Source organism: Caretta caretta, chromosome 2 (genome assembly GCF_965140235.1).
Source record: "Caretta caretta isolate rCarCar2 chromosome 2, rCarCar1.hap1, whole genome shotgun sequence".
In the NCBI taxonomy this organism is placed as follows: domain Eukaryota; kingdom Metazoa; phylum Chordata; order Testudines; family Cheloniidae; genus Caretta; species Caretta caretta.
This window is the reverse complement of record NC_134207.1, coordinates 120,494,535-120,511,615: the sequence shown is the minus strand read 5'-3', so window position 1 is coordinate 120,511,615 and position 17,081 is coordinate 120,494,535. Positions and strand designations below refer to the sequence as shown.

General features: G+C 42.0%; 1 protein-coding gene across 3 annotated transcripts in view; it reads left to right on the top strand.

Annotated features, from left to right (window-relative positions):
• The window catches only part of EXOC2 (exocyst complex component 2), a 186,676-nt gene that overhangs the window by 139,893 nt on the left and 29,702 nt on the right, over positions 1-17,081 (top strand). The window contains exon 24 of one of the 3 annotated variants that reach the window (XM_048839742.2): positions 6,720-6,920. The exons of the other annotated variants lie outside the window; for them this stretch is intronic. Coding sequence (XP_048695699.1) covers positions 6,720-6,724 — 5 coding nt within the window. The 3' untranslated portion in view covers positions 6,725-6,920. Of the gene's footprint in view, positions 1-6,719; positions 6,921-17,081 lie in introns of those variants that run through there. 3 annotated transcript variants of the gene reach the window in all.

Below are 17,081 nucleotides of genomic sequence, written 5' to 3'. Positions count from 1 at the left end.
TCTGAATCTGGAGCTTCTGGTGCCAACTCTCCAATGTGCTGGGGGGTGCTCACTTCTCTGCCACAGGCCCTGCCCCTACTCCATCCCTTCCCGCCCCCTCCCTGAGCCTGCTGTGCCCTTGCTCCTCCCCCTTGCCCCCCTCCAGCCTCTTGCATGCCACGAAACAGCTGATCAGGAGGTGCTGATCGGTGGGGCTGCTGGTGGGTGGGAGGTGCTGGGAGCGGATCAGGGAGCTGATGTGAGGCTGCTGATTTATTACTGTGGCTCTTTGGCAATGTACACTGGTAAATTCCGGCTTCTTCTCAGGCTCAGGTTGGCCACCCCTGCATTAGAATGTAATGGCAAGAATGCACTTTTTCAAAAGTAGGTAATTACATTTTGACTAAAATGTACAAAAGAATACTGTTCAGCTGGAAAACTCCATAATCTTTAGACTGCTTCGAACATGCCATTTCTGGCAGCTAAATGAATGTTTTGAGTTATCTATTGGAATTAATAATAGTCTGTACATTGAGATCAAATCAGGGATGACATCCTGAGTGTTTGGTGTTTGTGGCGGGACAGTTTGCATGCTTTAATAGGGAGAAGTTGTGCCACTTTGGACAGAGGGAAATGTAAAGGAAACAAAACAGTGTATGTGAACAGTGAAAACTTACTTATAACATTCTCTGGAATATAAGAAATAAATGGCCTGATTTTCAAAAGTGCTTTGCATTCACAGATTGCAGTGAAGTTAATGTGATCTGCAGGTGGGCAGCACCTTTTGAAAATCAGGACCAAAAGCTTCTTTCTTATAATGGATGATCTGGTAAGGAAGGGACTTCAGGAGGGGGTTAGAGGCCTGAATATATGAAACACGCGGGCAGTGTTTGATCAGTAGCTAGTCCTCTCTCTGTTTGTTGTGATGTATTTATGGCTTCCAAATACATAATAGGTTTCTTGACCATTTTGTTACCTTAAACTAAAGTGCTCATCGACTTAACTAGCAATAGCATTGTCTGATTCCCAATTACATGTATATTTGTGGTTTAGATGACAAACAGGTAATTTAAAATTTAATTACTCAATGGATCATCCCTTCTGATTCATACTGAGAAAGTAGGACAATCGGCTAGTTATCTTAGGTGCCTATACACGAACACAAGAAGCCTGGGAAACAAGCAAGAAGTATTGGAAGTCCTGGCACAGTCAAGGAACTATGATGTGTTTGGAATAACAGAGACTTGGTGGGGTAACTCGCATGACTGGAGCACTATCATGGATGGGTATAAACTTTTCAGGAAGAACATGCAGGGGAGAAAAGGTGGAGGAGTTGCACTGTATGTAAGAGAGCGGTATGATTGCTCAGACCTCCAGAATGAAACTGGAGAAAAGCCTGTTGAGAGTCTTTGGGTTAAGTTTAGAGGCAAGAGCAACAAGGATGATGTCATGTTGGGTGTCTGCTATAGACCACCAGACCAGGAGGATGAGGTAGACAAGGCTTTCTTCAGACAACTAACAGAAGTTTTCACATCACAGGCCCCGGGTCTCATGGGGGACTTCAATCACCCTGACATCTGCTGGGAGAGGAATACAGTGGTGCACAGACAATCCAGGAAGTTTTTAGAGAGCGTTGGGGACAACATGCTGGTGCAAGTGCTGGAGGAACCAACTAGAGACCATGCTCCTCTTGACCTGCTGTTTACAAACAGGGACGAATTGGTAGGGGAAGTAGAAGTGGGTGGCAACCTGGGCAGCAGTGACCATGAGATGGTTGAGTTCAGGATTCTGACAAAATGTAGAAAGGAGAACAGCAGAATACAGACCCTGGACTTCAGAAAAGCAGACTTTGAGTCCCTCAGGGAACTGATGGGCAGGATCCCCTGGGAGGCTAATATGAGGGGGAACGGAGTCCAGGAGAGCTGGCTGTATTTTAAAGAAGCCTTATGGAGGGCGCAGGAATAAACCATCCCAATGTGCAGAAAGAATAGCCAATATGGCAGGTGACCACGTTGACTTAACAGCAAAATCTTCAGTGAGCTTAAAACACAAAAAGGAAGCTTACAAGAAGTAGAACCTTGGACAGATGAGTACGGAGGAGAATAAAAATACTTCTCGAGCATGCAGAGGTGTAATCAGGAAGGCAAAAGGACAACTGGAGTTGCAGCTAGCAAGGGATGTGAAGGGTAACAAGAAGAGTTTCTACAGGTATGTTAGCAACAAGAAGGTGGTCAGGGAAAGTGTGGGACCCTTACTGAATGGGGAGGCAACCTAGTGATAGAGGATGTGGAAAAAGCTGAAGTACTCCAATGCCTTTTTTGCCTCGGTCCCCACAGACAAGGTCAGCTCCCAGACTGCTGCATTGGGCAGCACAGTATGGGGTGGAGGTGAGCAGCCCTCAGTGGTGAAAGAACAGGTTACGGACTGTTTAGAAAAGATGAACATGCACAAGTCCATGGGTCCAGATCTAATGCATCCGAGGGTGCTGAGGGAGTTGGCTGATGTGATTGCAGCGCCTTTGGCCATTATCTTTGAAAACTTGTGGCAATTGGAGGAGGTCCCAGATGATTGGAAAAAGGAAAATATAGTGTCCATCTTTAAAAAAGGGAAGGAGGAGAATCCGGGGAACTACAGACAGGTCAGCCTCACCTCAGTCCCTGGAAAAATCGTGGAGAAGGTCCTCAAGGAATCCATTTTGAAGCACTTGGGGAGAGGAAGGTGATCAGGAACAGTCAACATGGATTCACCAAGGGCAAGTCATGCCTGACCAACCTGATTGCCTTCTGTGATGAGATAACTAGCTCTGTGAATATGGGGAAAGCGGTGGATATGATATATCTTGACTTTAGCAAAGCTTTTAATACAGTCTCCCCCAGTATGCTTGCCAGCAAGTTAAAAAGGTATGGATTGGATGAATGGACTATAAGGTGGATAAAAAGCTGGCTAGATTGTAGGGCTCAGCGGGTAATGTGTTCAACAGCTCAATGTCTAGTAGGCAGCTGGTATCAAACGGAGTGCCCCAGGGGTCGGTCCTGGGGCCAGTTTGGTTCAACATCTTCATTAATGATCTGGATGATGGGATGGATTGCACCCTCAGCAAGTTCGCGGATGACACTTAAGCTGGGGGGAGAGGCAGATGTGCTGGAGGGTAGGGATAGGGTCCAGAGTGACCTAGACAAATTGGAGGATTGGGCCAAAAGAAATCTGATGAGGTTCAAGAAGGACACGTGCAGAGTCCTGCACTTAGGACGGAAGAATCCCATGCACTGCTACAGGATGGAAACCAGGGCCGGTGCAACCACTAGGTGAACTAGGCAGTTGCCTAGGTTGCCAAGTGGTTGGGGGCGGCCAAAAGCACACTCCGGGGAGGCGGTGAAGCGGAGGTGAGCTGGGGCAGGGGGGCGCGGGGAGCGCTGCCTGCAGCAAGTAACGAGGCAGGGGGGCACGGCTCGCAGGGGAACCGCTTCCCGCCCCAGCTCACCTTTGCTCCTCCTCCTCCCCTGAGCATGCCGGCCCGTTCTGCTTCTCCCGCCTCCCAGGCTTGCAGCGCCAATCAGCTGTTTGGTGCCGCAAGCCTGGGAGGCGGGAGAAGCAGAGCGGGGCGGCGTGCTCAGGGGAGAGGAGGAGGAGCAGAGGTGAGCTGGGGCGGGGAGCTGCCGCACTGCTCCCTGGGCCGAGGGGAGCTGCTGCACATCAGGGAGTTGCGTCATGCGGCTCCCTGGGCCGTGGGGAAGGGGGGTGGCGGTGGTGGGGAGCTGCCGCAGGGGGGAGCCTCAGGGCGGGGGGGCGGGGAGCTGCTGCAGGGCTCTGGCGGGAGAGGGTGGGCACAAGGTGGAAGTTTTGCCTTGGACACGAAACATCCTTGCACCGGCCCTGCTGGAGACCAACTGATTAAGCGGCAATTCTGCAGAAAAGGACCTGGGGATTACAGTGGATGAGAAGCTGGATATGAGTCAACAGTGTGCCCTTGTTGCCAAGAAGACTAATGGCATATTTGGCTGCATTAGTTGGAGCATTGCGAGCAGATTGAGGGAAGAGATTATTCCCCTCTGTTTGGCACTGGTGAGGCCACATCTGGAGTATTGCATCCAGTTTTGGGCCCCCCCTACTACAGAAAGGATGTGGACAAATTGGAGAGAGTCCAGCAGAGGGCAACGAAAATGTTTAGGGGGTTGGGGCACATGCCTTATGAGGAGAGGCTGAGAGAACTGGCCTTATTTAGTCTGCAGAAGAGAAGAGTGAGGGGGGATTTGATAGCAGCCTTCAACTCCTGAAGGGGGTTTCCAAAGAGGATGAAACTAGGCTGTTCTCAGTGGTGGCAGATGACCGAACAAGAAGCAATGATCTCAAGTTGCAGTGGGGGAGATCTAGGTTGGATATTAGAAAAAACTATTTCACTCGGAGGGAGATGAAGCACTGGAATGGTTACCTAGGGAGGTGGTGGAATCTCCATCCTTAAAGGTTTTTAAGGCCCGCCTGACAAAGCTCTGGTTGGGATGATTTAGTTGGGCTTGGACCTGCTTTGAGCAGGAGGTTGGACTAGATGACTTCCTGATGTCTCTTACAACCCTAATCTATGATTCTATTAAACAACCGCACTAAAATGCTACATCACATATTGTGATCATCTCACGTAATTCCTTTTCTTTGGAATCTATATGAGTTTATGGTTACTCTCACAAAGATGTTAGATTCCAATAAGATGATAGCACATGCTGAAACATGAGATAGTATGTAGCTTGTGTGTCATTTGAGTGCATGTCATTGTATTTAATTTTTTTGGAAACCATGCTTTATGCAGAGGGAAATAGGGCCAGCTACATTTGTGCTGTAATTAATTAGCCTCTTCCCAGCCTGAGGGGGACAGACGAATGAGGGTCAGGTGATAAATTAATGGACACCTTATAAAAAGACTGAGAGTGAGCTCAAACCACAGGAAGCATCCTGAGGAAGGCCCGGAGCCAGGGTCTGCAAGAGGCTAGATACTCCAAGGGAACCATTTTGGGAACCCAGAACTGCATACCAGATCATGGAAGGACGTAAGAGACAGAGCCCAGAAAGAAAGCTCTTCTTTCTGCTCTGGAAAGCAGGTGTATCACTTTGGTGAAAATCTAGTTTATCAGACAACACGCACTTCCACAAGCATTTGTTTTTGAAGAAAGCATTTGACTAAATAACACAAATTAGATTTCTGAGCAACAAAAGTCTTCTAGCTGAAACATGGAAAATTGACTCTCTAGTTGTAAATAGTTGCCATAACACTAAAGAAACCCCCTGCCCTCCAAAAGCAAAACCTTTTTTTGGATTTCAGTTACCCAAACATGAATAACCCTGGCTTTGTAATAAGCTCACCTTATTAGAAACAGCTTTGTACTGTTTGATTAGATGCAGATCTACCATACTGCCAACTATTATTTATGTAGCCCTGTAAGTGTGCATGGTGCTTTACAGGAAAACAAAAAGACATAAGAAGATTGCAATCTAAGGCCCTGATCCTGCAAACAATTATGCATGTGTTTAACTTTACAGATGTGATTGATCCTATTGATTTTAAGGGGGTTACTCATGGCAGTAAAGCATAAGAGTCTGCAGGATCAGGGCCTAAATTATATTTAAACAAAGAACCAATAAAAACATGTGCATACGACATCTTGTGATCAGCTGTGGCAGACAAATACAGGGGAAGTAGTATGGGGAGAAAAAACAGTAAGTGCTGGGGTCTACATTGTGCCAGATAGTTACACCACTCAGGTGAGAAGCTACAGAGAACTAGAACCATCCTTTAGGATGATGAAGCAGGTTACCCACTCTGCATCCTGCCAGTTCCATCATGATCTCAGTTCCCCGAGGGTTATTTGTTCCCCCAGGGATGCCATGAAGGGGAACATCTAGAAGCTTGCTCTCAGTAGAACATAAATACTATTGTGCCTGTCCTAGTGCAGAGGTGGAACTGGGGTGGGGGGGTGGTCCTTGCCCCCTCTTCTCCATGTACCAGGACAGGTGCAAGTCCAGAGCAGGCTCTGGGACGGCAGCATTGTTTTCAGGAATGTACAGATCATATAATTTATTTTGAATGTGTTTGTGAGTTGAATTTTATAATTTTTTTTATATCATTTACATTTCCCGCTGTGACAGAGGGCTGGAGTTCTGATAATTTCATGGCAATGGAAAACTGACAACAGAGATTTTAAGAGGCAGGAGGGTGATTCAACTACTATAAATAAGAAAAAGAGACATGCAAATCTCAAGTCAATCATCTTGACTATGAGAAGAGTCCAAGATGGCTTGTGACATTTTAGACTTGGAGTCAAGAAGTAGGGGAACATCCCAAAAGTGATTAGGGGACAATAGTTCTTGCATAGGGGACAGAATAAGACTTCTGTATTCCCTCCAGATGGTACTCCCGATAAAACACTCTTTGTGCAAATGTTAAGGTAACCTCACCCTGATATGACAATGAACTCTACACCAACCACTTGATAAGTAGGCTGGAAGAGGTAGAAGATCTCTAGACACAGAAAGAATGGCTGGGCCAAGCTGAGAAGGGACGGTCATAAGAGGGATTTGCTTTTTAGAGATGCGAGATTTTCCCTTTCTTTCTGTAACTAATATAAAGGAAACCTGTCTCATTAGGCTTTGTGAAGTTTTCAGGGGAGAAAATAGTTTATTTTGTTTTGCTACCATTTCCTCTCTATTTTTAATTAATCCTTGTTTTTAAAATGTGATTATATGACTCACAGACTAGGTTACTTCACGCAGACCGCCTCCAAAGAAAGCGAAGTTCTTCAGCTTCTAAGGAGAGGTGCTGAAATGTGAAGAGTTCCCGGAGCCTGACCTGCTATACAGTGTTTGCCAAAAGACATGGACAGAAGCATCCTCTCCAATAAAATATTTTGCCTGGGGGCTATGGCAGGCGAATACAGGGAAAAAGCTGAAGGGCCACAGAGGAGAAGTAAGTTAGCAGGGGTATGGGTGACACTCTCTAGAGCAGTGGTTCCCAAACTTGTTCCGCTTCTTGTGCAGGGAAAGCCCCTGGAGGGTCGAGCCGGTTTGTTTACCTGCCGTGTCCGCAGGTTTGGCCGATCGCGGCTCCCAGTGGCCGCGGTTTGCTGCTCCAGGCAAGTGGGAGCTGCTGGAAGCGACGCAAGCCGAGGGACGTACTGGCCGCTGCTTCCAGCGGCTCCCATTGGCCTTGGAGCAGCGAACCGCGGCCACTGGGAGCCGTGATCAGCCGAACCTGCGGACGCGGCAGGTAAACAAACCAGTGTGGCCCGCCAGGGGCTTTCCCTGCACAAGCGGCGGAACAAGTTTGGGAACTACTGCTCTAGTGGATTATCACTGATAGGCTTGATGTCAAAGTATGTTGCAAGAAGGGTTTTGGATGAAGACAGACAGGTGCACAAGAAGTGAAAGACTATTCCAGCCATAAGAAATGATGTGGAAGATTATTCCCAAATGGCAATGAAATGCTAGTTAATAGCTATACTAAGGGCATAGGTTCTGGAAGCACAAACTAACAGAAATCAGGTTCAAAGCTCTTTTTGGGCAAAGAGGGTACAACATACATCTCTTTGCACCTGCTGGAGTGAATCCAGTTCGTAATGCTTATTGTTCAGATAGTACATATGTTATTGCATTAATATACTATATGTTAATTAACCACTAATGCACATACAACAGTTCTATATTGCCTTGTTATTAGAAATGAGAAATAAAAGAAAATTATGTCATATCTTCTAAAACAAGTTTGAAAGTGAAGTTAGAGAAAGAGAACTTGAGGTTAAAGTGAAATTAACCAAAGAGAGCTATTTTGATGCAAAGGATGAATGCTTTTAGTTGCAGAGAAGTGGAAGTAATGGTTCACGTGGTACATTTTGTAAAGCTGATCAGGTAACAAAAGTCCCAAGAATTGCTACTTAGTGATAGGGCAAATCCAACAGATGGTGTTCCCTGTGTCACAGTCATGGTATCATTAAGCTGAACAGTATTCTTTTGTACATTTTAGTCAAAATGTCATCTCGTTTTATAGCTAAATACAGTCTTTGCTTCTTTTGAGAAATTTGTGCTTCTGAGCGGGGTGGGCTATATCAAAATAACCTGATCTTTCTATCCGAAGTGCTAATAGAATAGTATACAGAATAGTCTCCTGTTTATCTGTTTAGATTCTTATACTGCCCTCATCACTGTAACAGCTGAAAGAAAAGGAGTACTTGTGGTATCTTAGAGACTAACAAATTTATTTGAGCATAAGCTTTCGTAGCTCACGAAAGCTTATGCTCAAATAAATTTGTTAGTCTCTAAGGTGCCACAAGTACTCCTTTTCTTTTTGCGAATACAGACTAACACGGCTGCTACTCTGAAACCTGTAATAGCTGAATACCTGGAGACTGGAGTTTCATCATTTAGGCCTTTAATCTCCAGTTAATAAAAAGTGGACATGTTCTGTACTCTTACTTATGTCCTCCACTGATAATAACATAGCATCTTTCATCCAAGGATCTGTAAGCTCTTTACAAACATTAAGCGGTATACTACCCCTCTAAGGCAGTTGTTATTCCATTTTGTAGAGGCAGAAAATGAGGGACAGGGAGGCTGGGGTTTACCCAAGACCACACAGCAGGTCAATGTAGAGCCTTATTAAAACCTAGCAAACTTGATACCCCTACTCAAACCACTAGACAATTCACTACCCTGGCAACAACTGTGATGTGACAAACACAGGATCAAGTAGAAAGCAAAACCTGAGCTATCAGTGGGAATACACCCTCATTCAAGCACAAATATTCTGACCATGTACAGTAGCAACTTCATGTTAAAGATGGTTTCTGTTTTAAATACTCAAAGACACTAATCAAATACCAGTGTAAAAATATGAAAGTTTGTTAGTGGGTGGGGGCATATGGATAATCACTCGTGCCTGTCTTAGTACTTTAACATTTTCCGATCTGTATTTTTTGGGTTGAAATTTTTGGCTAAAAACTTTGGCTGGGAACTTTTATGTAAAGTTCAATCTGGAATGTGTTCTTTTTACAGCCAAGTTGTAAACTCTTTAAGGGTTTAAATCGGAAAATCTGATAGACCCTAAACAATACAGCAGGCCTATTGTAATAAGTGTTATATTAATTTAAAATTTCTTTACACTGTGCAATTTAAATTTAATGAAACACTTAAAAATTTTATTAGTGTTTGGATGGGATTAGAATGCTGGACTTGTTCAGAGAATCAGAGTAATTCAACATTATTAAAACTCTTTACTTTGAACTGTGAAAAATCTTAAGCTTTCCAGTTACTTTAGATCTCTCCTAAGCTCAGATCGTTTCCAAATGTTAAATTTTGGCTTTAATAATTTTAAGGCTTCCTTGTACAGTATGTGCTAAGAAAGCCCGGTCACTTTCAAAACCATACCACTCAAAATATAAAGGGCTGCAGTGGAGGTTCTCTGAAACTAGAAAGTGGGGGGGGGGAATTCTTAACCTCTGTCTAATTATGCAAAATAAATGTGTAACTTCAATGAATACTGCACACCTAGCAACTCTTTTTGTCTTTTTTTTTTTTTTTTTTTTTTTGAGGCGGTGGTGAAGAGGGTGTAAAGGATCATCTGTTTACTCCAGTGATATAATACATGTCTACAAAACTGCCACAGTCTTCCTATTGCTGTATGGCATAAAGTCATTGTTGTCTTTTCTTAGGCACATGGACAAAATTGAGAGCTGTTTTTATGAAGCTGTTTGTCACAAAATATAAAGCCTGCACGCTTGAGAATAATTATTACTGGTACGCCTTCTCTCTGGTACCACACATTTGATTGTAACACAGATTCTACATTTTGAAAATATCATACGGAGAAATCTGGAATAAAAATGGCTGTCAACAGTGGGTGAAAGTCAGAATAATTGTTATCCTTCTTGTCATTGAAGTAGGGACCATGTTTGTATACAAAGAAGTTAGGTTTTACCAGAGAAAGTTAAAATGTTAAATGCTCCAATCTGGTAAACAAAGAAAAAGAGAGAGTATGTGTGACATTCCACTCTAGTGTTATCTGGACCGGTGATCTGCTAGGTCACTCCAATCCTCGACTCTGGGAGCCAGCCTTACCCTGCTCTGCTGTGAGAACCCCCACTCCTAGGCTGTTCATGCACAGCCTCTGGCATGTAAGCTGCTCCTTGGATTGTGCAACCAAACGACAACAGCCAACATCTCTGGTCTCAGACACAACTGTAGGAACCTCTGTCTTCCAGTGTCCAGTTATGCCCGCTGGACACTGCAAGCCCATATGAGTCTGTCAATTTAACAAAGAAATTGATATGCACCAGGCTTGTTATCCCAAAGGGAGTCTCTGACACGCTTCAAACCAAACGCACTGCTTCAGGTAGAATAAACAAACAAATTTATTAACTATAAAAGAGAGATTTTAAATGAGTATAAGTCAAAGCATAACAAGTCCGATTTGGTCATATGAAATAAAAGCAAACTTAGGTGCTTCTCACCACAGGCTATCTGGTTGCCCTTCACCTAGGCTCTCCCCTTTGATCAGCACTTCAGTCTTTTGGTGGTGGTGTCTGTAGATGGAGTTGGAAGAGAGCGGAAGAGCATGGCAAACGTCTCTCCCTTTTATCCTGTTCCTTCTTCCCTGTTGTCTTCGTGCCGCTCTCCCCCTTCAGAGTAAGGTGAGCATTACCTCATCGCAGTCCCAAACTGACCAAAGGAAGGGGGGTGACTCACTCGAGAGTCAAACAGATCCTTTTGTTGCTGCCTAGGCCAGAGCCCTTTGTTCCTGTGAGGCTGGGCTGTGTTTGTCCCATACCATGCCTTGATGAGGTGTGAACTGCCCCTCTGCTCATAGAGCGTTTTTGCCTGGGCTTATTTTAAGCCATGAAGACACATTTTCAGCCTCATAACTATATACTTGAAATTACAACCTATAGCATTGCTGTAACAACAGTTACTATAACATCACCATAACAACAATGCTCAGTATATCATGAGCCTTCCAAAGACACCCAACTTGACAAACTTTGCATTAGATACCACACAATCATATTATAAGGATGAACATGGTGGTGTAGGGTGCTCCCACGAGGTACAGAATGTCACAGTATGACCTTCTGCTGCAGTTGCCAGGGGACCCAAATTCAAAACCAGGATTCTTATCTTCCTTCAGATTCTCCCTAAGACGCCGTTCTTCCTTAATACCTACAGAACACTGCTAACTGATAATGGCTAGACAGCTGGTGAACTGAGATGACTGACACTGATCTGGTCACTTGTCTCCATTAACAAAAAAAATAAATCTAGAAATTGTGCACAGATCCAGTCTGTGGAAAAAATGTTTACTGTTGTTTCCCTTTCCTTTGTTTATTTGCTTCAGGTCAGTGGGACTGCTCACGTCATTAAAGTTAAACACATGCATAAGCCATTGTAGGTTTGGGGCCCAAGATTGTAAATTCTTGGTGCAAGAATTGGACTTTTTATACTACATGCATATGCAGCACCTAACATGAAGGAACCTTGACTTGTGCTGGACCTTTAAGTGCTACTGTAATAATGAAATGCCATCAGCACAGCCTTCAAAAAATGTGTTGGATTGTTCAAATGGGATATTACTTAGACTACCCAGTAAAAGACATAACAAGTTATAGATACACACCTTTTGATTGCTGGAAAACCTTGCTTCTCAAGAAGAGACAACTTTAATGTTGCATATTTAATAAATAAACTAAAATAAACCCTTCAAGAAATCCAGATGGCTCTACTCCATTTCCTTTTTTGAGATCACCCCTATTTCTTCGCCACCTGGGCTGTGTATCTTAAGTCATGATAGTAAGTTTAGCCAAAAGCAAGTTTAGCCAAATATCTTGAATAGTTTGAAGGTCAGATGTTGAGGTGGCCTCGTATGTAGGAGAGAATTAGACACCCAGTGTTAGTTCCATATTGTTCCATACATTTTCTCTATGATGTAGGTCTTTTTTGCATCAATTGGCTTCAATTTTCTGATAATGTCTTATAGTAATATTCATAATGTTTGAGTGACAACCCAAGTAAATTCATAAACATGGTATATCTCTAAACTCATTTTTCATTTTTGAAATTGCTGTCATTTCATCTTACAAAGGCTATGACAGGTTGTTATTACTTTAACAATGACTTTGGGAATTGTAAGTAGAATACATATCACTTTTGAGCTGTTTTGTGTATTGAAGGGTTTTAATAATATTAGGTTTTATAAAATCATGAAAAGACACCTTCAGGATGCTTTCAAAAACTGATGGATTTGAAAGAAAGAAATGAATATTCTTGTAGTCTATGATTGGTTTGTGTTAATGAAAGGAAACATTGGTATAGATTTCTGGATTTTTGAGTATTTTTGTTTTTTGGTAAGGAGAGGCGATGGTTTTTAATGTAGTTTTTAAATAAAGAATTTATTTTGGGGGATTTTTTTATGTTGCGCCTCCAGTATCTTCTAGTTATGTGTGTCTACAGCTGCTCTCTTTTGTCGATGAAGTGCTTTTGAACAAGGGACAGGGTTTACATTGCACTGAATCTGTTTGTATTTTGTAGAAATTTTTTTCATTGGGGCAGATTTGGGCACAGGGGGTGGGGAAATCTGATCCTGCACCATTAATTCAGTTGGAGTTTCGCCACAAATGTAAGTAGGCTCATGATTGGGCCTTAGGTCTTCATTTTCCAAAGTGGTGTTGGGAAGGGAGAAAGGTATGGAAGATGTGCAAATTAAAAAGTGTAGTCCTTTGACAATGCATGGGACGGCTGAAGTGAGGGTTGCAGTTAGCTTCATTTTCCTGAACAGGGGATCAGCTTTGAAAAATTTGGGAAACACTGCCCTAAGTAATGGAACAACAGAAACACAGTAGCTGTAGAAACCATATTTGACTCCTAAACTCTCTGAAGCCAGGAGTCTACTACTACTGCGTTTCCTATTTTCATTTTCAGTAAAAGCCAACATAGGACACACCAAATGCAATAGTACAAAGGGATTGTGACACTTCGTACTGAGAGAGAGTCTGAAATTATAGCACTTTTCCTTATACCTTCTAAAATCTATGACAAGATTTTTGAGTATCACAGTGCTTTTAAAAAGCAGCTAGAACAACAGACTATGATAGCACAAGAGAAAAGAAAATTGGAAGCCTCTATTTCTTGTGCCTTAAGCAGTGTGTTCAAGAGAGATGGATTATTAATAGGGTAAGTGGTACTTTTGATAGGAAATTGGTGCTCAGATATCTAATTTACATGTTAGGATGAGGATTTATACATGTAACTATAAACTTGAAATTGTGAAATTATTTGAAGAATATATTGTTGCACATAAATGCATATTTTCCCCAAGTTCATTCCTTGTTGCCATGTTAATAGACTGAAATTTGGTTTATTCTTGGTGTGTGTGTGTGAGAGAGAGAGAGAGATGCAATTTCCCTCCTGCCCAAACAGATGGAAATAAACCTCCTTAAACAAAACTAAATTCTCTCATAACTACTGACCATTCAAGTGCCTGGGCCTCCTCCCACCGGCAGTGCTTTTCAGATTCCTACTCCAGTGACCTCATTCCCTGCCCACAACTCCCATACAGAGTCTCCCAGTGCTGCTTTTCACTTCAAATTGTAGCACCCTCATGGTGTTGCTCCTACCTCCCTCCATCTAGTGCTGCTTCTCCTACCCCTTCAGTGGCGGGAGCAGGTCTCAATCAGGTAGTGATAGTGGTGGTTCTCCTGGTGACTAGTCAGGATCTGGTAGTGGCAGCTGGTCTGGCTCTGACCCCTGCATCTCTCTCTAGTGGCACCCATGAGTCAGATTTGAGGAGTAGGAGGCAAAGCCTTTTATGAAGCAGCCTCAGCAGCAGATCCTGAATAGTTCCAGATCCATGTTTTACAGCTTCTTAGTTTGGGCACCAGGGAACAGAGCCAGCACTTTCACACAGCTGCCTGGCTCTCTCCACAATTTGGAACCTCTGCTCTAGACTTAAGCACATGTTCAGATGAGAACATTAGCTGCAACAATGTCACCACTTACTGTTCCCTGGTGCTGCTAGCCAATTCAAGCACAGAAGTATGCAGACTCTAGTTTGTGCACCCTGAAATAATCGTCTGTTCAATTATTGAACTAAAATAGAGCACAACGAAGCACAGACTTAATAATAGTTTTCATTTTTATGTTTTTTTAAAACTATTGTTGTGATAATGAGCTGGTAAATGTCCACCTGCCGTCCACAAGGTGTATATATATCACATCAATACAATGTGTCATAGCTTTAAAAAAGTGAGTGGGGAAGAACTAGTTCAGGGATATAGCACACTCGACTTCAGTTCTGGAAATCCTTGGCTGTGTTTTCCCTACACCCCTGGCCAACAGAAAGGTTGGAATCTATTCCCCTTTCCCTAATAACTCTCTGCATTTTGATTGTCTTAAAAAAGCCTTTGCCCAAGCAAGATAGCCTTCAAATCTGTCTGCTGGTAGTTGCACTTTCTTTACCTTTCAGCTAGTAAGTATGTAGGTCCTTTTATATCATCGTTATTTCTGATGGCTTTTTCACTTTCATTTGTGAGGAGACAGCATTTCTTCATGCTTACTGTCAATTATGTTGAGAAGAATTTAAAGGAAACAAAGTACAGATCCTCAGAATGTATGCAGAGATCACCCACGCTTAGCCTTCGATTCTCTTGGCCTCTATCCCAAATGCATTCTGAATCTCTGATCTTTGAGTTATCTTCTGTTTTTCCAAATTATGACAAAAACCAGTGCACCACCAGCAGTTTATGTACCTTCCATAGCATTAATCAGTGTGCTACTTAATGTGGACCTGCTGTGAACAAAAAATTGATAGATTTATCAGACCATTTTCAGTTTTACAAAGAGAACTAATGAGCTATTTATAGCACATTGTTATATCTATTTTTTTGTCAGTAGACTAGGGACTGATTTAGGACAAATGGGTTAAAAACAGGAAGTGTGGTTAGATAAGTAGGTAGTCTCTCCAAAGAGTTTCCAGAGCTTACCCACACATTCACATTTTCTTCTGAAACTACTATCAAAACAACATTGGGTACAGTACCTTGAAATCCATCTCTGTTTAAAGGAGGAATATTTTTCAGCAGTAGCAGGAAATGGCTCATAGAAAAGTTTTACATTCTTGTAAAAGAAAGTTCAAATGATGCTCTGGAGTCATTGTCTGTAAATGTTTTCTCTCTGCTTTAATCAAATTGCAGCACTAACGGCATTTTGGTTGTTTCAGGTGTCTCTTATGAATTCCTATAAGCCTGCAAATAGTACAATTATGTATAAAGTAGTTGTATTTTCAAACCCAGATTAGTTGTGACCACTGAATTTCTTCCAACGTTGCCTTTCCTTTTAGATGAAACTATGCTTATTTGTGGATAGTTCTATCATAATTATATTGAAATGAATTGCTGTCACAATTGCATGTGGCAAAATGAGCAGACTAACAATATTATTTGTAGAAGAAATCTTATACACCATAAATCCATGGAGTACTGAGTCTGCTGAAGACACTGAACATGATACCTCTGTGGTCCTCTAGACTTGCAGTAGTTTCATTGGTAATACAAGAACAACATAATCCATTGCTTGTTGCTGTCTTTGTGTGGTATAATGGTCCTGGGACCTCAGATTAAATTTAGATTTTTCCACCTAAAACTATATGGTGGAATTTTCGAAAGCACCTAGGTGATTTAGGGGCATAAACCCCTTATGCTTGTAGTGTAAGTATATTTTTGTATGGCACTGAATAAAGAAAATGCATTTTTTCCCTAATAATTTTAATAGAACTATGTTTGTTCATCATTAGCTAGGCACTATTGTCCTGTTTAAAAATGTTCAATCTCTGTCATATATTATTATTTCTGTTCCCTTACTAGCGTGACCAACCATAGAATGCAACATAGTGAATAGTCAAAGCAAACAATTAAGTGAAAATTATTCATCTAAAGTATTTGGTGACGGCTTGTAATTAGCATATTTTTTTTAAAAAAGGGTCAGTTTGCAAATAATGAATCTAAAAGGGGCCAAAGCAACCAAAAAAAAATCTTAACAAATAGCTTGAGGAGTTTTAGTTAGAGTAAAGTAGGTGCCTTGATTGAGAGTCCTGTGTTACTTTTAGAGTCACTACCACATGTAATTATGCCATTTTAAGCTTCTCACATCTCTCTTGCTTTAAATGCATGGTTCTAGAAGAGTTTATATCCCAAGAAACTAATAAGAGGAAGTCAAAAAGCATGATGACAAAATGGATTTTAAGTAATTAGAATGAAGCAGGCCTATCTACCAGGGGTAAGAAAATAGGCCACTGCTGGTGACATATTGGTTGAAGCAGATTTCCCATCAGCCCACTTTGGAGGGAGAAACCTGCATGTTATTGTGGGGAGCAGAGGTGAGCTGCTTTGTTGTGTCCATGGGGAATTTCCAAGTCAGAACTCTAACTTTTTTTTAAATCAAGCTGCTAGGCTAGCGGGTTAGATGATATCATTGTGTGGGTGGGGGCACTTCAGTCAAATATGATGACATACTAACGTGCAGGTACTGTAGTTCAGGAAAGGCTTATGACTGCAAACATTTAGGGCTCATTCTATTTTCACATTTGTAGAATACCTTGAAAGGTTATGGGTTTTTAGAAGAAAAAGTTATTTTAAAATAAAATATAGATTAACATTTTTAAAAATCTACCAGATCCCTCCTTGAGAAATTATAAACAAGTTTCTTGGAACTTGAACTGCTATTTTTCTAAAAGAGGGCATCAGAAGAAAAATAATCTCACAGTCAGTAATGTAATAGGAAATGGTAACTATCTTTACATTTGCTCTCCTAAGATATCATACTTAAATATTTGAAGCCAATATATGCTATTTCTTTGAAAAATTAATGTAAATTTCTAAATTGTACTAGTAACAATGCATTAAATCCCTTTCAATTAATACTTTAGTTTACATAAAATGGATATATACAGATCAGACACATTAGACAGATGCTGATGCAAGTGATGGAGATCTAAACAGCACCCTGGTACAAATCTTAGCACCCTCATCCTTCCCAGCAGCTGGTGTCGGCAGGGTGTCTGATCTTCTTGCAAGGGCTTT